The sequence below is a fragment of the Jaculus jaculus genome, chromosome 2, assembly GCF_020740685.1.
Source record: "Jaculus jaculus isolate mJacJac1 chromosome 2, mJacJac1.mat.Y.cur, whole genome shotgun sequence".
Classification (NCBI taxonomy): domain Eukaryota; kingdom Metazoa; phylum Chordata; class Mammalia; order Rodentia; family Dipodidae; genus Jaculus; species Jaculus jaculus.
This window is the reverse complement of record NC_059103.1, coordinates 187,769,054-187,791,760: the sequence shown is the minus strand read 5'-3', so window position 1 is coordinate 187,791,760 and position 22,707 is coordinate 187,769,054. Positions and strand designations below refer to the sequence as shown.

The window sequence follows — 22,707 nt, the reverse complement described above, 5'->3', positions numbered from 1 at the left end:
ACACACACACACAGAAGCAAGCTCCAGGTTCAATGAGACTCTGTCTCATAGAAATAAAGTGGAAGAATGATAGGACACTCAACACCCTCTTCTTGCCTCCATCCACGTGTGCATGAGGCGTCAGCATCTGCATACATGTGCATATGCCACTCGCCCACACATAGTTATACCAGCAGACATACCACACACATCCCCAAAATTCTTCCATTAGATGAGTTTTAAAAAATACCATTCCCAAAAGACACTCAGGACTAGGGTTTATCTAGCAGGCAAGGTAACTGCTATGTGACCTATAGCAGGGAACAGATAAGCTCACAATTTTGATTTTAATTTGTGCCTTCTTCAAATCACCTTTTTCTCTTTTATTATTTTTATTTATTTATTTGACAGAGAAAGAGGCAGAGAGAGAGAGAGAGAGAGAGAGAGAGAGAGAGAGAGAATGGGCATGCCAGGGACTCCAGATGTTACAAATGAACTCCCATCTGGCTTATGTGGGTCCTGGGGAGTTGAAGCTGAGTCCTTTGGCTCTGAAGGCAAGTCAACTGCTAAACCAACTCTCCAGCCCCCTTTTCTTCTTCTTCTTTTCTTTCTTTTTTATTTTTGTTTTTCTCTAGCCTAGGCTGACCTGGAATCCACTATGTAGTCTCAAGGTGGCCTTGAACTCTTGTGATCCTCCTACCTTTGCCTCCCGAGTGCTAATTTTTTTTCTTTCTTTCTTTTTAAAATTTTTATTTAATTATTAGAGACAGAGAATAGCCATGCCAGGGCCTCCAGCCACTGCAAACAAACTCCAGATGCATGAGCCCCCTGTGCATCTGGCTCATGTGGGTCCTGGAAAATCGAACCAGGATCCTTTGGCTTTGTAGGCAAAACACCTTAACCGCTATGCGATCTCTCCAGCAACGTCCCCCCCCCCAATTTCTTTTTTAGAGACACCACTTCAATTCGGACCAAACAAGCAAAGGACATGTCAAAGTAATCTTCAATGCAACAAACTACTTTCTCATTTTAACTGGTTTGAGAATGAAACTAAACTTTAAAAACTGAGCTGGAGTAGGTAACATATATTTTTAATTTTAATTAGTTTATGTCACATGCTTTAGTTGACATTTTAAATTTTTATCTGTGTGTGTGTGAGAGACAGACAGAAGGAGGGAGAGACAGAGAATGGGCACGCCAGGGCCTCTAGCCTCTGAAAATGAACTTCAGACACACGTACCACCATGTACATCTAGCTAACCTGGGTACTGGGGAACTGAACCTGGATCTTTAGGCTTTGCAGGCAGGTGCCTTAACTGCTAAGCTATTTCTCCAACATGATATTTTAAAAGGTATTTTATTTATTTGCAAGAACAGACAGAAAATGGGCATGCCATGATCTTCAGCTACTGTAAACCAGCTCCAGATGCATATGCCATTTTGTGCATCTGGCTTTATGTGGGTACTGGGGAATCGGACTTGGGTCACGAGATTTTACAGATAAGTGCCTTAACCACTGAGCCATTTCTCCAGTCCCTGTAGCTGATATTTTTAATTTGAGAAATACTTAAACTTTAATTTTTTTCTAAAAGGGTTAAATGAAATATGCAAAACAACTGATAAAATTAAAAAAATTATTTACAAGACTTTATTTTGCTTTTAAAAAGCAATTATAGATTAACAAAAACATAAACCCCATCAAAGTTTATTACAGTAATCTTTCCTAGAGTCAGTATCATTAAAAAACACCACTTAATGAATACTTTAAAGTGAAAACAGAAACTTTAGTACTAGTGATTAAAATAAAAACTGATAAGTAATCCTTTTTAAACAGGAAAAAAAATCCAATGTTGTATCATTTGCCGAGCAGAAAATTTAAATATCAGTTTAGTTCCTCATTGCCAACATGGCATTTATATCCCAGATGAGATTTCGTAATTGATCCATAATTTGCTTCAGCTGTTGATTCTTCTGTTTGAGTTTCTGTGGAAACAAAAGAATTTATGAAAACATTACATGAAACATATAGACCATGAAGTTAGAAGCTCATAGGTTGGGACTAATGATCCAATAATAGTTCAGACAGAAGCTAAACTAAATGTTCCTATAGTGCAAAAAGTCTCTGCCTTTTTCTGCCCCAAATACTCTCTGACTGGCACCCTGAGTTTTAGTTCAAGTCTCCAGTCTTCCAACTCATCTACTCTTCTGCCTCTATCATCAAAGAAAGTAAGTGAGACATGCCACTGTTAGGAAGCCTAAACACATGATGCGGCAAGATCAGAGGAACCCGATGGTTCACAGCACACATGAGCCAGACACTAAGGGACAGGATGCTCAGTGACTGACTGAAGACAATGGCCATCAGAATGATGCAGGTAATCACTGAACCTACCTCAGCAGTTCAGAGGAGGATGAAATGATTTGGTTCACAGAATACTACAGCTGCCTAGCATGTAAGAAAGCATTCAGCAAATGTTAATGGCAGGCATGCAATGTAAACTGTCAACAGAACAACATCAAGTGTAATAAAAACACAATGCCTCATGTAACTAGGTGTTCCGAAATGTAGCAGAAAACACTGGCCATAGAATAAAGCACAATCTAATTCTAATGTTGAAAACAAAAGAAAATGACTTGGGCCCAACACAACAAGCAAGATCCCCAAAGCTTCGCTGTATGCCTGAAGTGCTCATGGCATGTCTCCCCATTTCTATTCTCGGGTCCCACTAGACTATGGCTTGGAAATTTCTGTGTGAATATGCTTTCCTCAAGTCCTATGTGGCAAATACCTGCTTGGAGAATAACAATAAAAATAGATTCTGGCCACAATCCTTACTAGTTATTACAATGATAATCATTATTCTATAACACTTTGGAAATATTGCATTTAGAGATATAAGACTTAATTGGTCTTATAGGTACTACATTAAACTACCTTCAGGTAAAGTAGTATATGTTCATTAGGAAGAGGTCTAAAATCTTTATTTTAATTTCATTACAAAGCAAGCTAGGATTAAGCAAATTGCTTTCATTATTTTCACCTAGTGGTAGAAGTCACAAACAGGACGGAGGACACTAAAACGGACTGGGCACTCTCACTGCGAAAAAGCAATTACAAGACTTTTATAATCACAAAAACTATTAAGTCAACTTAATTCATATTTAAAAGTAGAAGAGCACAACATAGATCAAGTGTCTGACTGTCTAACATAAAGGCTAGACTTACAGCTCATAAAGAGACCCATCTTTAAGCTCTGTTACTGTATGTGGTAGGCAGTTGTTAAAGCAGTATATATAGTACTTAACACCACCAATCAGATTGCTGGGATGTACCAGGAAGTACTGAGTCGGAGGGGTTCTCCACTGTGTACAAGACTCTTCAGCTTTGCTCTTAGGACATCAGAAGTGGTAGCACTGGGAGGAACACGAAGGTAAAGTTGATGTGCTGGAACACAGTATCATGGCCTGTTCTAATTTTCATGTGCTGGAAGTCTGGCAATATAGCATCGCCTGTTCCAACTTTGTCTCCAACTGTTTATTTGATCTCAGACATATCCTCCGCCCCCTCAGTTTTCTCAAGTATGGATGGATTATATAGTCTAAGGTACCTGTAAGTTACAGGTGTACTTTCTATCCACCCATAAGGTGATAATTAGTTACACTGGCCACAGCTTGCAATAATCTAAGCTGACTGCTAAGTTGACTACTCTTTAAAGATGCTCAGAAGTCTTGTCTCCGCTGGGAAATCTTTTGTGTACTATAGTTTCCTTACCTCCAACATTCCAAAAGGGTTGTCAGAAAGAGCTACTGACAAAGAATCAAAGAAAGGGCAATAGTATGAGTTGATGTCTAAAACGCTTCATCTGAAAGCCGGTGTGGTGGCTCCTGCCTGTGATCCCACCACACTGGAGGCTAAGGGAGGAAGCTTACAGAGTGTGAGGCCAGACTGGGCTCATAGTGAGCTTGAGGTTAGCCAGAGGTACCCAGGATACACACCAGTCAATATATCACTCTGTGCAAAAACAAAAAGTTTAAATCTAATTTGAAGTAGTAACTGTAATCCAGCTTGGACATGGTCACTTTCTAAAGTTTCAGATCAGTGACGCGGGAGGAAGGAAAGGACTCTTGACCAGATGATTCCTGGTAAAGCCGACTGTATGGGCGGACCACAGTTGGATTCCAAAACAGACACCGGCTCTGAATGAAAAGGTCAGCAAACAAGAATGTCTCTGCTTAGGGGCTACAGAAGGTGGTGAGAAAGTGGAAGGCCTTGAACTTGGGCTAAACTGCGACGAAAGGGTTCACCGGGTAAGTATGCGGTGACAGGACTGCGCTCGTGAGAATGAGGAAAGAGCAGGGAGTTAAGTTCCAGACACAGCTGAGAACCATTATAAGACGAAGCCCAAGGAAAAGCTCAGCTATCACGTTTTCAGTAAAAATTAAGGAGTAAGTAGAATGAATAAAATTATATTCTTGGGTGGTTAAAAACAGACTTTATAATCAATATCCAAAAACAGTTTGCAGATGGCTCCCTAATGGTGCCGTCACTGGAGTGAGTGCCAGCCTACCAATAAGACGACTTTCAGATGCTAACGTGGAAACTGAAATTCTGATATACTTGTTTTTTTTTTTTTTAATTTTAAAAGTTCACTAACTCAAAAAAAAAGATGTACCAGAAAATATAGGGCATTTCCAAATTTTAGGCGAAACTGATTTTTTAAAAAGGTGTGACAAGGTATTTGCATAGATTTCTCAAAGATGCCATACCATAGTTTTACATTTAAAAGTTAGCACATAAGTAAAATACCTACAGTCAAAACACGTCTTGAAACTATCAACAGTGAAGCCGACAGTTATGCTTATTAGTGGTGAAATTGTAAATACATTTTCAAGATGTGCTATAGGATTTAATGCATAGTCTTGCCACTGATTGATTTTAACAGAAGTTGACAGCTGCTATTTTCAAAATCTATCAGCTGTGCATAATAGATTACATTAACAGGTGAATGCGTAAACAGAGGAGAGCTTACAGAATGTGTCTATGCTAAGTCATACCATGTCATTTAATATTCATACAACGATGGTGACACCTGATTAAAAACGCTTTAATTTCTAAATGTCTGCACTGGATTACATGTCAGCTCCTTATTATCACCCGCTACCTCTTTCTATTTCATTTAGCATCAACAGAATACCTTAAGCCAAATTAAACTCACCCTGACATTCCCAAAGTTTACAGTCTGAAACATCCTTTTCTGGGGTAGTGAGGTTTGAGGAGCCCTCCAAGTATGAAGAAAATAAGCAATTAAATACAGCAAAAACCTGACTTCTGCAAGGAGACTATTTTGGCATCTGATGACTTACATCAAATGCTGACTACAAACTGTGTGCCTTGACATTTCCTGGCTCTATGATAGGATTGAGAACAGATGCCCCATAGAACACAGACACACCAGCCAACATACCACTGTATAATTTCAAGTGCATGATATAATACCTGAAAATAACCAGTCAAGGATAAAATGAGAGGTTTAAGCCTCTTGTTTTATTTAGACTAAAACTATGCACGTTAATGAGTTCCAAGTACTTTTAACAGAATTTTATCACTGATTATCCAGATCCACTGAGCCCCTTGTCAATACAATTAAATGTTAATGCACTAAAAATACAGTACAGTAATTTCTAGAAAAAAGTCCTCACAACGTGCCAGGGTGTATGAAGAGGTGCTGCTTTGTTTCGTTAGTCTTACGTTCACCAGGAAAACACTTGCCCACCCATCTGCAATGCACAGGGTGACACACCACACACTGGGCAGACATTAGAGTACTCTACTCACATATTCGAATATTCAGTGAAAAGCAAAACGTCAAGTTAAAAACTTCCAGAAGAATGGAAATGAAACAGCAAGCAAAAATCTTTGACACAATCCAATACTGACTCTTGAGTATGTGTGGTGTGTGTGCATGTGTGTAGCATGTTCACATGTTGTGTACATGTGTGTAGAGGCCAGAGGATGATGTCAGGTTCTTCCTGAATCACCCTCCACCTTATTTATTCCTGAGGCAAGGTCTCCCACTTGAACCCTGAGCTTGCTAATTCTGTAGTCTCGCCAGTCAGTTTGTCCCAGCCTCCAGCCTCCACCTCCCACACAATGAGATTACAGGTGAGTGGCCATGCCCGCCTAGGATTTAGTAGGTGCTGGGAATCTGAATTCAGATTTTGTCTACCCAAGGCTAGGCCTCACACTTTTGTCACAAGTGCTTTTTACGCTGAGCCATCTCCTCAATGCCTCAAAACCTTTCCCTGGGCCGGGGAGATAGTTCGGCAGTTAAAGGTATTTACTTGCAAGTTCCATTCTCCAGGACCCACATAAAGCCAGATACATAAAGTGGTGCATGCATCTGGAATTCATATGCAATGGAAAGAGGCCTTGGCATGACCATTCTCTCTCACTCTCTATAAACAAATTAAAAATATTTTTTAAAAATGTGCTTGTTATTATTGTCTTAAATTGGCTTTTAGTAGTAAAAATAAACAAGGTTATTATTTTTAAAAGTTTACTTTTTTTTTTTCTAAGTAGGGTCTCACTCTAACTCAGGCTGACCTGCAATTCACTATGTAGTCTCAGGGCGGCCTCGAACTCAGTGATCCTCCTAACTCTGCCTCCTGAGTGCTGGGATTAAAGGCGTAAACCACCACGCCCGGCTAAAGGGTTTACTTTAATATGCCATAGTACAATAAGAAGGCACTAACTTTAATGCTAAACTTTGACGAGAAGCTACAGTTGATATAAGTGTTTGGAAAAGTCCCATTTGCTGAAGGCTTGGTCTCCAGATAGAGGCACTAGAGGAAGGTGGTAGAAGCCTGAAATATTGACTTTTACTACAAAGTAATCAGACTATTAAAAAAATCCAAAATAAACAGACTTTCAGAAATATCATATAACTACGTGGTGCTGAAAAACCTGTTCCACATAAACACTGGGTCAAAATCCTTGTGTTTATCTTTCTGTTTTCATGGAAGAAAACATTTATGGTCACATGTGGAAAAAGTGATCAAAAGAAGAGAGCACAGGTAAAGGGGGCAACCTTCCTTTTATTTTTCTCCCTCCCTCCTTCCTTTACCTTTTTTTTTTTAAAGAAATGGTCTTGCCAAATAGACACTGGCTGGCCTGGCACTGGCTATATGGCCCAGTCTGGCCTGAAATTCATGGCTATCTTCCTGTCTCTGTATCTCCCAAGACTGGGACTCAGAGGATGCAAGAGGATGCCACTGAGGAGGAGGCTGACCCCCATGGAGAACCTTCTCAGAGGCAATGAGTCAGGTATGGAGAAGAAAACTGGAAGAACATCTGAAAGAGGTGGGAACAGACTTAAGAGCCCCAGATATATTATCTCCTGCCCTGAGAAACTTTACACATACTCAAAAGGTTCTTTCACATATCTTAGTAAGATCAGTCACGTGTTATTGATGTAATTCCTCTTTACTTGATATTTCTTGTTGCAACTGTGAACAGAATTGTATAATCTTGCTGGCTGACAGCAATAAAAGAACCTAGTATCAACCTGGTAATGAACCCTTGCAGAAAACTTTTTATATAAGACTACTTGTTCATCAAATGAGTTTCTTTGAACATTCTAACAAGTTTATACATATCTCCCAAATGTTAACCTTTATATGTTGTCTTTCTGTATTGCTTATAAATTCTAAAATTATGCTAAACACAGTGGTGTGTTTTATGCCTTATTTAAATAGGAATCCTTTTATATTTCACTTATATATATATAAAATATTGGCTTTAAATACTAAGATGATGAAATTATGTTATTTTAACTGCGCTTTGAACAGTACATGGTAATGAACTATAATAACTGTTTTTAGCCATCTGAAAGCCTGTTTTTTTCCCAATGTAACCCTTGTAATACTGCATTATGCTTAGAAACTGAATTATCTTCATGTATCTAATGTGAGTTGTACATGCCTTGATGAATTATATTAACTAGAAAGAAAAATGTCAGGAGAGTGATCTGTGTTTGGAAGTGAAAAAGTTAGGTAGGTGGCTTTAGTCACCGTGTTTTATATTTCTGTTAGGCTTTGGTTAGCATGGACCACATCTCCACTGTAGAATGAACTCCCAACTCTCCCTGTTTTCTGTTTCATGAGAACCATTTGAAGATTATTTTCTGAATTTTCAGACATACTCACAATACATGTACTCCAGTCAGGAACATGGGAAGGGTGCTGAGGACGCATTATACTTTTATAATTCTTGTAGGTTTTTACTCACATATTGAGAATGCCACATTTTTCTGTATCTAAATTTTTACCATTGCTCCAAATATGCTGTAAGCTAGAACTCAGCCTGGGGAAGGGAATAAGTTGTGCCTGAGGTGGAACTCAGCCGGAGAGGAAGCAGTTGTGTGTGATGTAGAGCTCAGCTTAGGGAAATAAGTGGGTTGGTAACAGTCCTCCATGCAGTGCTTCTGAGAGCTTTTCAGCATGAACGTGGGGTTCTCTTCTGACTTCAGACAGCATTTCTGCCTACTCATTAGTTCTTGGCTGAAGCTTAGGCAGGTTGAATTTGTCACAAGGCAACTTCATGTGATTCTATAATTCAAATTATGTTTTTGAGTTATACCAGATTCCCTAATTATTTTTTTAATTTTAATTTTTTTATTTTATTTTATTTACTTATTTGAGAGCGACAGGCAGGGAGAAAGAGGGAGATAGAGATAGATAGATAGATTAGATAGATAGATAGATAGATAGAGAGAGAGAGAGAGAGAGAGAGAGAGAGAGAGAGAATGGGCATGCCAGGGCTTCTAGCCACTGCAAATGAACTCCAGACATGTGCGCCCCCTTGTGCATCTGGCTAATGTGGGTCCTGGGGAATGGAGCCACGGGGTCCTTAGGCTTCACAGGCAAGTGCTTAACCGCTAAGCCATCTCTCTAGCTGGATTCCCTAATTATTTTTATTAAGAATTCTGGCCCATCGTGGTGGCACACGGCTTTAATCCTAGCACTTGGGAGGCAGAGGTAGGAGTATCACTGTGAGTTTGAGGCCATCCTGAGAATTACAGAGTGAATTCCAGGTCAGCTGGGGCTAGAGTGAAAAAATACACGCACACACACACACACACACACAAAAGAATTCTGAAAATTTAAAATGTACAGAGCAACAACTTACCTTATTTACTTCAGTAATTTCTCGTCTCTCTTCACTAGCAAAACGAGGTGGGCCTGCTCGATCATCATTCTTTGAGCCATCTTCTTCCACATACGGAATAAGTTGCTACAAGTAATGAACAAAAGTCAGAAGTAAAAAATGTAATCCAAAAATTCGAACTGAACACATACACAGACAATACTAGCTTAAGGTCAATTTTTATATTTTTACTTGTTCATAAGTTGAACTACAAAAATTGTTTATGCAAAAATACATACATATAATCATCATACATCTTCATCTGTTCAAAAGTAAAACAATATTAAAATTTAGGAAGTATTGCTAAAATAAGAGAAAGAGAAAAAGGAAAACATTATAAATGTCTTGCTGCTCTATGTCCCCTCATGTTCATGTTCCTTCTGTGGCACCGTACCTCGACTGGAATGGGATCCATCCCTCCACAGTTTTCATTGCATTTGTCGTAGACTAATCTCAGCTTCCTGAAGAGAACAGAAAGTTGGCGAAGATGGTCCTGTAGCTTCGTTAACCGGTCTTGGTAAGTTCCAGTGTGGTAAGTGACACCATTTGGCAGCTTAGTAAGGCAAAAGAAAATAGTAAAATATTTTAATGTAAATCAAGATTTTCTGTAGCTTCTCCATGGTCCACATATACGCAATACATAGAAACCATTTGTATAAAGACAAAGCTGTTCCTTGCAATCAAGTTCAATTTAAAACATTTAGGAATAAACATGAATAGGCAATTCATTGTGTGTATATGTTTAAAGAATTTAAGAGCATGCCATATCAATTTATTAAGCAACTTGGAGTGTTTCATTGCTGCAAAACAGCCTTAGAAACTACTAGCCTTCTGGCTAGTCTGAAGTATTTTCCCCTATAAAGTATGAACTATAACTAAAAAACTCGTACAGTTTTACAATTACCATTACATAAAGCACCAAGCTTAACCAAGAAGTTCAAAATAAATTGCAATTTATTTTTAAAGAATAAAAGATCAGGATATTACTTTTTGCAAGAAACAAACAGAACACCGCTGCTGTTGCAAATGTGTTTTATTTACATACATACATACATACGACACCTTCAAACATATACACAATGGATTCTATCCCATCCCCCTTTAGTTACTTGCTCTCATTCTCCTCTGCCTCCCATGAAAATCTTTCTCATTTAATCTCCATCCTGCTTTTGTTTTTTCTTTTGTTGCACAAGTCATGGCTGGGAGGTTGTTTATAGGAGACTCGCAACCTACCAGTGGTATGCCTCTGAACGACCCGACTTCCCTTTCCCACGAACCATCAGTGCCACTATTTACACGGGGAAGCACGGAGTCTTACAGAGTGAGTCTTGTGCAGGAAACCACATCAGTTGTGAGTTCACAAGAGTGAGTCATGCTGTAAGCAGAACACAGACCTCCAGAGCCCGCTCGTGCGTTCCTTTCTGCACCCTCTCTCCTGTCAGTCCCCTGAGCCCTGGAAGAGGTGCTTTACACGTCATGTGTACCGCTGAGCACACAAGAGTCGCTCATTCTTGGTGACCGTTGGCTCTACATCTCCGCATTAACTCCTGCCCTGTGCATAAAGAAACACCTGTGACTGAGGACGTGAACAAGCAGTACCAGTGTAGGGAAACAGCTATTTGCAAGGCAGTCTGACACGGTGTCCACTTAGCACAAGCACAGTAGTGGGTTATACCCTAGGCCTCTGTATGCCATAGGTTTGGGTATGTTCTTTTCTCATCTTCATTGAATTCTAAGAACTTTTTGATTCCTTCAATGACCTATTCATTATTCAATAGTGTGCTATTGTTTATATCCAAGTATTTTTTTGTTTGTTTGTTTTTCAAGGTAAGGTCTCACCCTGGCCCAGGCTGACCTGGAAGTCACTCGGTATTCTCAAGGTGGCTTCAAACTCATGGCAATCCTCCTATTTTTGCCTCCTGAGTGCTGGGATTAGAGGCGTGCGCCACCACGCCCGGCTCACGTTCTGTATTTTCTCTAGCATTTGTTAATTTCTAGCTTTACTGCACTGTACTTGGATAAAATACCAGGGGTTATTTTATTTTCCTGAAACTTGAAACTTGTTTTGTGTCCTAATATGTGATCTATTTTAGAGTAAGGCCCATGTTGGCTGAGAAGAATGTACGTTATATAGTTTTTGGATGAAATGTTCTGTACATATCTATTAGGTCCATTTGCCCTTATTATTTACCTCCATGGTTTTTGTTTATTTTTTTTCTGGATAACTTGAATGAGTGGGGTGCTAAAGTTCCCTAGTATAACTGTGCTGAGCTTACTGGGGGTTAATCTGACTTCATTTCTAATACTATTTGCTTTATGATGTTGGGTGCTATGTTCAGTGCCAACATAGAATTATAATTTTCTCTTAGTGCTTTGACTGTTTAATCAATATACAATATTCTTTATTTTATTTTTTTTAATATTTTTTGTTCATTATTTATTTATTTATTTGAGAGCGACAGACACAGGGAGAAAGACAGATAGAGGGAGAGAGAGAGAATGGGCGCGCCAGGGCTTCCAGCCTCTGCAAACGAACTCCAGACGCGTGCGCCCCCTTGTGCATCTGGTTAACGTGGGACCTGGGGAACCGAGCCTCGAACCGGGGTCCTTAGGCTTCACAGGCAAGCGCTTAACCGCTAAGCCATCTCTCCAGCCCTATTCTTTATTTTTTAAGATTAGTTTTGTTGTGATTAGTTTTTGTCAGATATTATAACATCAACATTTGTTTTTGGATTGGCAGCTGTGTTTTTCAAATTCCACCATTCCAAGCCCTACTGGTTAAGAACCAGTTTCCATAGGAAAACATCAGCTGTTATTCTGCTGTGTCTGCTTTTATATGTGACTTGTCGTTTCTCTCATGCCATTCAGTATCCTTTGTGCTGTGCATTTGGTGTTTGGACTTAGATTGGGGAAATTTTCTTCTATACTTTTATTGAAAATATTTTCAATTCCCTGGGCAGGAAGCTCTTCTTCTATGTCCAGCATTAACAGATCTGTCTTTTCTTGGTGTTCCCAAAGTCTGTCATGTTCTGCTTACTTTTTTGGTATCATTACTGCCTTTACTTTATCTTCATGCTGATATTCTGCCCTCCACATGGTCTAGATTTCTACAGAGACTCTTATTTGACTTACTGTATTCTTTACTTCAGATTTTTCTTTTTCTTCAAGATTTCCATTTCTTCACTGATTTGATTTCATATTCTGGTTTGATTTACTCCTTTCATTTAGGAGTCTGTGTTCTTTTGGAGTTCATTCAGGCTTCTACTGAATTCAGTCAGTCTTCTGTGTTCTCTTTGATTTCAGTCAGTCATCTACTCATATCCTCTTTAAGTTCATTTCACTTATTATTATAATGATGCTTTTCAATTCTTTGTCTGGAATTTCTCTAAGTAGCTCTCAGGGGAGCCTCTATTATGGAAATGGCTATTCTTCAAGGAGACACATTGCCTTCAATTTTGTGCTACTCATTTTGCACTGCCCATTTGGAGATAGTGTGTTGGCTGAGTGTTTCACACATGGTAGCGGTACGGGGGGGTGGGGGGACAACAACAGGACAGAAGGGTGCATGTGCTGATATGCAGTGGTGACATGGTAGGCCAGGGAGTGCAAGAGAGGGGTATGTAGAGTGGGAGGGGACCACAGAGCTGTGGACTTAAGCAGGACAGTGTCAGCATGACGTGGCTGGCAAGGGAAGGGAGTGTGGAGTGGGGAGAGGCACCTGGCGTTGGCAGCTTAGTGTGTAGGGCAGGAAGGGGGGGGTGCTAGGAGCAGGATGGGCACTTGGAGCAGTGAACTCAAATGAGCAGCAGCCACATGGTGTGTGGAGTAGGTGAGGGCATGAAAATATTTTCAAAATACATTAAGTATGATAACTGAGAGGCTCATAACTAAACAGATAACTGATTAAAACAGAAAGCCATCACTCAGTTTTACTGGGAAAAAAAGTTTTTAATAGAAGATATTGGTACAAAGCAGTATACACTTGAATATCATTAATGAATTATTTTCAGTAAATACCATCAAAATATGGTCTTGAGTATTTAAATTTTCATAATTCAAGATTCTTACAGGCCTGGTGGGCAAAGGCCTATAATTCCAGATATTTTGAAGGTTGAAACAGAAGGGTCACAGGTTCAAGACCAGCCGAAATAGCAGTTCATGCAGCCTGGGCAATTTAGTGAGATCCTGTCTTAAAAGGTGAAGAGAGCCAGCCACGGTGGCACACACCTTTAATCCCAACACTCAGGAGGCAGAGGTAGGAGGATGGCTGTTAGTCTGAGGTCAGCCTAAGACTACATAATGACTTCCAAGTCAGCTTGGGCAAGAGTGGGACCCTACCTACATTAAAAAAAAAAAAAAAAAGTAAAGGGATTTCTGGGGATATAGTTCAGTGGTAAAGTACTTGCTTAGCATATGCAAGACCTTAGGTTCAACTACTAGTACAGAAAAGGTAACTAACAATTTTGAGGAAAGTCTAAATTTCTCCGCTTTCTTGTTTGGATGGTAAGAGGCACAGTGATCACATGTTACATAGAGAAGCACCTTGTAGTATATTATGGAATTATGCCATATTTTCTACATACTAGAAACTAGAATTTATATTTACATCACCATATTAAGCACACATAGAAAGAAGACTGTACAGTTCTGTCTGGATTGCCTACTTTACTGAGCTGTCTTGCCCATGTGTCTGTGCTCTCTAAGCTTACCAGAAGCCATGTCATGACAAAGAAGACAGGTAAATCTTACTGTACACATGCATGTGATGGCCAGGGTCTATTGTGGCTGTCTTACTCCAACATCCTCAACTTATTATTACTATTTTTTAAACTGGTCTTTCTTCTACTGAACCTGGAGATCACTGATTTGGCTAGACTAGTGAGCCAGCAAACCCTAGGGATCCTCCTATCTCTGCTTCCCCAGTACTGAGGATTACAGGCCTGCACCACCACACTCATCACTGCAGGTGGGTGCTGGAGATCTGAAATTGTGGAGAAGGGGCCTATTGCATTAATACATAACTAGGTGGTACATATTTAAGAGCATGTTTGTATCAGTTCTTCTGGCTTTATGAAAATAAAGGGCCACAACACTGTTGTTTTTTAAGTGAAATTTGATGTGCCCCAAAGGGTTTGAAAAGAGTCAGACTACAGAATTAACCAAGTGGAAAGATGCCTCAGTAATATCACAGCCCATTACATATGAGCTTTAAACGTAGGTCCACATGGATCCTAGTTATTGATAACACAATTCCTTCTGTGTAGGTGATGAAACTGATTTATATTTCTTTCAATATATATATTGTTGATGATGTTGGGTAATTTCCTTGTTAAGTTTTAGTTTTCTTAACTATATATAACACTTGGTCCTACAACTGTGTACTTGACAAAGGAAAGCATTGATCTTTAGCTACTACCTATGCCTGTCCTAACTCAGTGGTCTGTACACAGCATGTCATAATTAAATTCTGATACATTATTTAATCTACAAGAGAAAGAGAGAGAGAATGGGCACTAGAGGGCCACCAGCCACTGCAAACAAATTCCAGATGCATGTGCCACTCTGTGCATCTGGCTTACATGGGTACTGGGGAATTGAACCTGGGTCCTTAGGCTTTGCAAGCAAGTGCCTTAACCACTAAGCCATCTCTCTAGCACTTCCTTTATATTTCACACTGACATACTGATACTGTCATAAAAAATTTCCATAAACTGTTACATTTATAAAAATAGGAGAAAATGCCTCAACCTTAAAAAGGCAATAAATTATTCCTCAGGGCATAAACAAAAAGTTTGAGGGCTGGTGAGATGGCTCAGTGGTTAAACACACTTGTAAAGCCTGTTGGCTAGGATTTGATTCCCAAGTACCCACATAAATCCAGATGTACATTAGGGGCACATGGTCTGAAATTCACCTGCATTGGCAAGAGACCTTAGCATGACCATACACTTTCTATCATCTATCCATCCACACATCCATCTGTCATTTATCTATCTCTGCTATCTATTTCTCTGCTTGAAAATAAGTGGGGAAAAAACATTTAAGAAATAAAGGCCTGGAGATTCATATTATCCCACTACTGATCCACTTTGGGCCCTCAGTTTACTGCTCTTATCCATAGACTCCTCAATGGTCAAACAAGAATAATATCCACTACTGATAGTGTTGATAAGCAAACACTACAGTGAGTTGTGAGTTAACCAAACTATGTGGAAACAATGTAGATATCAGAATGCAAAACAGTGAGCTTAGAGCATACTAATCACTGTAACTCTCCCTTCCCAGATTAAAGCTGTATTAAAAAACCCAAACTGTAGAGCTTCTAGTCAAGACGACAGTTTAGGAACAACACTAGAACACTGTTGGGGGGGGGGGGGTCAGGCAGACAATACTGGGGAGAGCCAAGATCCGTCAAGATGGCAGGGAAAGACAGCCAACTGCTTACCACAAGATGTACCAGATCTACCACATCTGCTAGGGGTCCAGAAACTGCAGAGGAAGCAGTAACAGCATTGCTCCCAATGCCAGCCAGACAACCACCTCCAGGAGCTTCTTTCAGACAGTTAGGGACAGAAGCCCAAAGAAGGAGCAAGGAGATGCCATTCCGTCCATCTTGGCAATAATGAAATTTGGGTCTGACCCTGTACCTACAAGATGGCTGCCAGTGACACCTCAGAAGGAATTTCTTGCTTCTTCAGCTCAGCAGCCCTAGATCAGCCCTTTAAGTTCACAAACCAACCAGATCTTGGTCCCTCCTGGGTCATCAGCCTCCTGAGTCATGAACCAAACAAGTATTAGCCTCTTGAGTCCAAACCAATCAGGTCTCTGCTTACACACCTAAGCCTGATGGCAAAGCTCACCCTGATTGGATGTCTGAACTCTATAAAGGTTACCCACGTGGTCCAACTTCTCCCCAGATTGCTCTTTTGCTCTCTTCCTTTTGCCCATAGCCTGGACTGAACATCCACTGAGTCTATCCCTGAGGGGGATACTTACTTTGACCTCAGTATTGTTAATCTTGCCTATCTGTAAGATGCTTTGGGGTACCTTCTCACTTTGATTATATGTTAGATTTATCTTTTATCTCCAACTCTTTCACTATTTCTAATCTTCTCTTGTTTGCTATTTGAAGGGACTTCCATATTTGATGTCCCACATGTGTACAGAACTGTCCTGGCTTTTTCCTAGATTCTAATTTCCTGTAATTAAACCTCAAAAATTATGATTTCTCCCTAACTAAATTCAGTAACTCATAATTTAGTCTTCTCAAGTGCATTTAATCATTTTTTTGTTAAAATAGGATAAAGACTCAAAATTGGGGCTCACAAGTTCAGTGACCCCTCCTGAACCCCAAAATCCTGCATCATAGGTGTGGTGGTTTGATTCAGGTGTCCCCCATAAACTTAGGTGTTATGAATGCTAGGTTCCCAGCTGATGGAGATTTGGGAATTAATGCCTCCTGGAGGGAGTATATTGTTGGGGGCAGGCTTATGGGCTTTATGGACAGTTTCCCCATGCCAAGTGTTTGGCACACCCTCCTGTTGCTGTGGTCCACCTTATGTTGGTCAGGGGCTGATGTCCACCCTCTGCTCATGCCATCGTTTTCCCCTGCCATCGTGGAGCTTCCCCTCAAGCCTGTAAGTCAAAATAAATCTCTTTTTCCCAGAAACTGCTCTTGGTTGGGTGATTTCTACCAGCAAGGCGAACCTGACTGCAACAGTAAAGTGGTACCGAGGAGTGGGATTGCTGCTGGACACCTGACTGTGTGCCTTTGGCCTTTTTGGAGCTGATTTTCAAGAGGAAAGTGGAAGGAGTTGAAACCTCGGCCTAAGAGATGCCTTGTAGTGCTGTAAGTACAGCTCGATGGACTATTCTGGTCAGAACTATGGACTGTGAGGTTTGGCTCATGAGGGTGAGAAAGAGCTGTGCTTGGACTGGGCTAGCAGTTTGTGTGAAAAGCTTGCTCTTATGCCTGTGTCCTGAGAAGTTGTGCAGGGTTGCTTTGCGTAGAAATGAACTGGTGTGAGCAGAGGGATATGGCACAGAAAGAAAAATCTTTGGGTGAACTGTTGCCCATTCAGCTGCAACTGAGAGATTACAACCTTTGAGCCTGGGCTAGCTGACCTGCGCTGGGGCAACAAGAAGAATGTAGACTTTTTTGAAGGGGTCTGGGTGCTCAAGGAGTGTCCTTTTCTTCAAAGTCTGCTTTATTCCCCCCCTGGATTAACAAATTGGCATCCTACCTGGTATTGTGGAGTTTAAGAAATGCTGGAAAGAGGGTCATTGAGTTTGCAACACGGTCTTGTGTTTTGGAAATGGCCATGGGCAGTGTGAAGCGGGTTTGTTGGTTGCCTTCATAGAGACCCATGGGGCCATGAGGATGAACCGTGGCTTGCAGTGGTGACCCAGTGGAGATGCTGGGACCATGAGATGGCTGCCAAGGAGCTGCCAGCCCCGATGAAGTTTCCCAGGACTGTGAGTAGCCTAGCTGGAGGGGCAGAATTGGAATGCCAGAGACTTGTTGCTGGTTAGAATTATCAGACTTGGAGATTTGTCACTGGCTAGAGTTGTTGGACTTGAAGCTACAGTTTGATATTTGCCCTGGTTGTTTTAAATCTTGCGTTGGTTGAATGTTTCTTTGCTAGGCCCAATGCCATCTTTTGCAGTGTGAATATTTATTCTGTGCCATTATGGGTTTTTTGAGGTTATTTTTGGTATTATGGCTCAGTTAAAAGATCTTGGACTATGGGGATGTATGAACATCATTGGAATTGATAAAAACTATGGGGACTTTTAAAATGAGATGAATGCATTGCATTTTACATCATGTATGATTATCAGTTTATGGGGGCCAGGGGCAGAATGTGGTGGTTTGATTCAGGTGTCCCACATAAACTTAGGTGTTGTGAATGCTAGGTTCCTAGCTGATGGAGATTTGGGAATTAATGCCTCCTGGAGGGAGTGTATTGTTGGGGGCAGGCTTATGGGCTTTATGGCCAGTTTCCCCATGCCAGTGTTTGGCACACCCTCCTGTTGCTGTGGTCTACCTTATGTTGGTCAGGGGCTGATGTCCACCTTCTGCTCATGCCATCGTTTTCCCCTGCCATTGTGGAGCTTCCCCTCAAGCCTGTAAGCCAAAATAAATCTCTTTTTCCCAGAAACTGCTCTTGGTTGGGTGATTTCTACCAGCAAGGCGAACCTGACTGCAACAATAGGGAAATAGCAACTGACACTGTAATGAACCAAAGCACACATAACAGAAATTCAGAAGTTGTAGCCAACTCAACACTAAAACAAACTGTTAACACACTGCCAAGGCTCAGGGTCTGCTGCAAAAAAGGGAAGATTGGAAGAGTCACAGAGTGGGTAGATATTTTCCACCCCACAGAGGCCCTAATTACCCCTCAGGGGAATAAGTAGGAATGAGAAGAGATATGACTATAATCTAAATAAAAAATAAGTGAATTAAAAATTTATAAAAGCCCCAACTGGAAAAAAAAATCTAGAAGAAAAACACTGGTGAAAATTTTTATCACTCTGGGTTAGACAAAAATTTCTTAGGTCTGACAACAATAGCAAGATGTGTAAAATCAACAAGAAGGATTCTGTCCAAATTACAAACGTCTGTTTCTCAAACCAGGTGTGGTGGTACACACCTTTAATCCCAGCACATGGGAGTCAGTAGAAGGATCACTGTGAGTTTGAGGCCAATGAGGAACTACAGAGTGAGTTCCAGGACAGCTTGGGCTAGAGTGAGACCCTACCTTGAAAAAATAAATAAATAATAAATAAATAAATAAATAAAAATTTTCAAAAGCTAAAAAAAGAGAGTTATCATTCTTCCTCCCTTGTTCACTGGCTATCAGAAGGCTGGCAGGAGCTGGGTTGCATGCTGCCTTCTGGAGGAGAGACGTCGTCAGCGGTATTGAGCAGCGCTGGGCCCTGCAAGCCCAAGACTGGCCACCCGGGCCAAGTATGTCAACTGGTCAACTGGTGTAAAGTAGCATGGCTGTTATGTGGGAACTAACAGCTCCCTAAATGGACTAGAGGGCCCCTCTACAGGAGGATATACATGCCTGGTACTGAAATCCTACTTAAGCCTATGGTTGGGGAGGTCATGAGCCCTATGGGAGGTATGCCTGCTGTTACCTGGCTAAATGTATGTATTATGCCCACCAAACTGTCCCCGGAGCACTTTTTTTTTAATGTTTACACATGTATACTAATGCTACTCTCACTTTTGGTTAGAGAAGCTTCTCTTTTCAGATGGCAGTGTCCACTACAGTATCTCAAGTCACCATAATGCTGAGAAGTGACCGCAGTGTGTTCAGCACCGAGATATCTCTACGATACCCTCCATTGTTCATTGCTGAAGAGATGGCAGAAAGAATGTAAGAGCCTGGGCTGGAGAGATGGCTTAGCAGTTAAGGTGTTTGCCTGCAAAGCCAAAGGACCCAGGTTTGATTCCCTAGGACCCACGTAAGCACAAGGAGCACATTCATCTGGAGTTAGTTTTCAGTGGCTAGAGACCCTGGAGTGCCTCCTCTTTCTCTGTCTCTCTTCTATTTCCCTCTGCTTGCAAATAAATAAGTAAAAATTAAGAATAAGTTTTAAAAAAAAAAAAGAATCTAAGAGCCAAAGGAAGAGTAGGACTGCTTACAATGCAATCTTCCAGACACAAAATGGTCATGATATTCATGACTTCACAGTGCCTGACATTACCTACATAAGAACTTCATAATAGGATGACATTAAAATAGAAGAGACTAATTGGAAAGACGAAGGGATTCAAGGAGGGTGGATTTGAGAGGAGAGAATAAGGGTGGTGGAGGGAATTATTTTAGTTTATTGTCAATACTTATGAAAAATGTCAACAAAAGTTAAACAAAAATCAGAGCTGGAAAGATAGCTCAGTGGTTAAGACTAGCAACCCAGGTTTGATTCTGCAGTACCCACATAAAGGCAGATGCACAAAGTGGTGCGTGCACCTGGAGTTTGTGTTAGCTGAGAGGCCCTGGTGTGTCCATTATCTCTGTTTCAATTCTCTCTCTCTGCTTGCAAATAAATAAACCAAAAAATTTTATCAGAGCTGGGGAAGATGGCTTACCGGTTAAGCACTTGCCTGTCAAGCCTAAGGACCCCGGTTTGAGGCTCCATTCCCCAGGACCCACGTTAGCCAGATGCACAAGGGGCGCACGCATCTGGAGGTCCTTTGCAGTGGCTGGGGGCCCTGGCGTGCCCATTCTCTATCTGCCTCTTTCTCTCTCTGTCTGTCGCTCTCAAATAAATAAATAAAATTATCGAAAAGTTTTTTAAAAAGGCTTTCTCTAATGATAATGTTCTGAAGAGAAGGAAAAGAGAAGCCACAACAAAAAGGTATAAGTATCTGCAAGGCAAAAAGACATACAGAAACAAATGTCGGGAAAGAGGAGAAACTAGAGTCTGAAGGACTGCTGAAGGAGATGGAAACAGCTCAGCCACTCTGGCAACATTTCTTAAACGGTTTTAACAGACACATAACATAGGATTCAGCGGTTGCATTCCTAAATTATCTACCCAAGAGAAAGGAAACATGTCCACAGAGAAGTTTGTAAGCGGGAACTGGGGAGATGGGTCAGAGGATAAATTCCACCTTATGACCTGAGTTCAGATCCCAGAACCTATGTAAAATGAATACTGTAGTGTGGTTGAAATCCCAGCACCTCCCTGGGGATTTGAGAGGCGAGAGAACCCCTGGACGTTCACAGGGGAACTAGCCTCGCTTTACACAGCAGCGACCATCAAGAAACCCTCAGGGCGAGGGCCTACACCGGAAGTTATCCTTTGACCTCCACACGGGCAATGGCATACATGCACCCACACTCACAAAGAACACATTTGCAGTAGCATTATTTATGACTCCAAAGAAGAAACAACACAAATGTCCCCAACAGATGGACAAAAAAAAAACCAAAAAAAACCACTGATATATTCATACAACAAAACAGTAGCAGCAATAAAGGCAAAGAACCCAAACAAAGAACGATTACATACTTTAGGATTCTTCTTAGGCAAAACTTTAAAAATGCAACTGATTGGGCTGGAGAGATGGCTTAGCAGTTAAGCGCTTGCCTGTGAAGCCTAAGGACCCCGGTTCGAGGCTCGATTCTCCAGGACCCACGTTAGCCAGATGCACAAGGGGGCGCACGCATCTGGAGTTCGTTTGCAGTGGCTGGAAGCCCTGGCCCGCCCATTCTCCCTCTCTCTCTCTGCCTCTTTTTCTCTGTGTCTGCTGCTCTCAAATAAGTAAAGAAAAATGATTTAAATAATTTAAAAAATGGAACTCATTTATGACGTTAGAAAACAGTCGCTGCTCATGAACACAGGAGACAACGCAAGCATTTCACAGGGCCATAAGGAAACTTTGTGAACGATGGCTAATATTGTGACTGTGGGTCACCACAGGTATATCCATATAAATGTCAAAACTTTACATGAGCGCAGTTCATTGTGCTAATTATGCAATGAAAGGAGGAAGCAGCCGGCCCGGATGGTGCACGCCTTTAATCCCAGCAGTGAGAGGCAGAAGTATAAGGATCACCCTGAGTTCAAGGACAACCTGAGACTACAGAGTGAGTCCCAGGTCAGCTTGGGCTAGAGAGACCCTACTTCTGAAAAAAAAAAAAGGGGGAAGGGGGAAGGGGGAGGGAGACTTTTTTTCTTAAAAAAAAACAAAACACAAAAACTGTTAGCAGAATGTGAAATTTTCAACTTCTTGCACATCCTTCTCCAACCTCTTCTGGGAGAAATTTTGCAAGGGGAAAAACATGGGAAAGATTTGGAAGAAGCAGAGCGCGACCCATCTCTCCTGAGAAGTGCAGAGCTGGCCGAATCCAGAAAAAAATCCCGCCGAAACGCGGTCTGGAAAACAGCACCCCGCGTGCTAGGCCTGCGGGGACAGCAAGCCGGAGGGAGGGTGGGTGCGGACGACCTCCCCGCGCGCCCGCCCGCCTGCGCCCGCGCGCACCTGCATGTTCCTCAGCAGCTGGAAGATCTCCATGGTGCGGTACACGATGTCCTGCACCGTCTCCTGCCCGATGCGGCACAGCGTGGCCGTGTTGACCTCGCGCGCGGCCTGCTGAGCCTGCGGCCCCGCGAAAGGCCCGCCCGCCATCCCCGCCGGCGCCAGCGGAGGCGTGGACATGGCGCGGGCCGCCGCGAGCCCCCCGAGCGTGGAAGACGCGGGGCCGCCGACTTCAAAACAGCCGGCCACACTTCCGGCTGCGCGGCGCGTGACGTCACCCAAACGTCACTCCCACCGTCCACTCAGGGGATGGGAACCTGTGCTTTGTGAGAGGCCGGACGTGATTGGGCAGAAGGCCTGGCGAGGAAAGACGGACGGGTCCAGCACCCAATCATAGTGGAGCTCCGGCCAGAGTGGGCGGGTACTTGGGGAAAATAGGACGGGCTTTTCCAGAAGCCGGACTGGAGTCTCTGCTTTGCGTTAGAATTCCAAAGGAAAGTCTTTTGTGTTGGGTTTCCTA

The 22,707-nt window shown here is 41.8% G+C and overlaps 1 protein-coding gene across 1 annotated transcript; it reads right to left on the bottom strand.

The window, feature by feature from the left end:
- Positions 1–1,742: 1,742 nt before the first annotated feature.
- Positions 1,743–22,394, bottom strand: Med30 (mediator complex subunit 30). Its single transcript, XM_004661376.2, has 4 exons — positions 22,191–22,394; positions 9,579–9,737; positions 9,167–9,271; positions 1,743–1,962 (listed from the first exon to the last, which is right to left on the bottom strand). The coding sequence occupies exons 1-4, from the start codon at positions 22,365–22,367 to the stop codon at positions 1,867–1,869; spliced, it is 537 nt and encodes a 178-aa protein (XP_004661433.1). The 5' UTR covers positions 22,368–22,394; the 3' UTR covers positions 1,743–1,866.
- Positions 22,395–22,707: the final 313 nt, after the last annotated feature.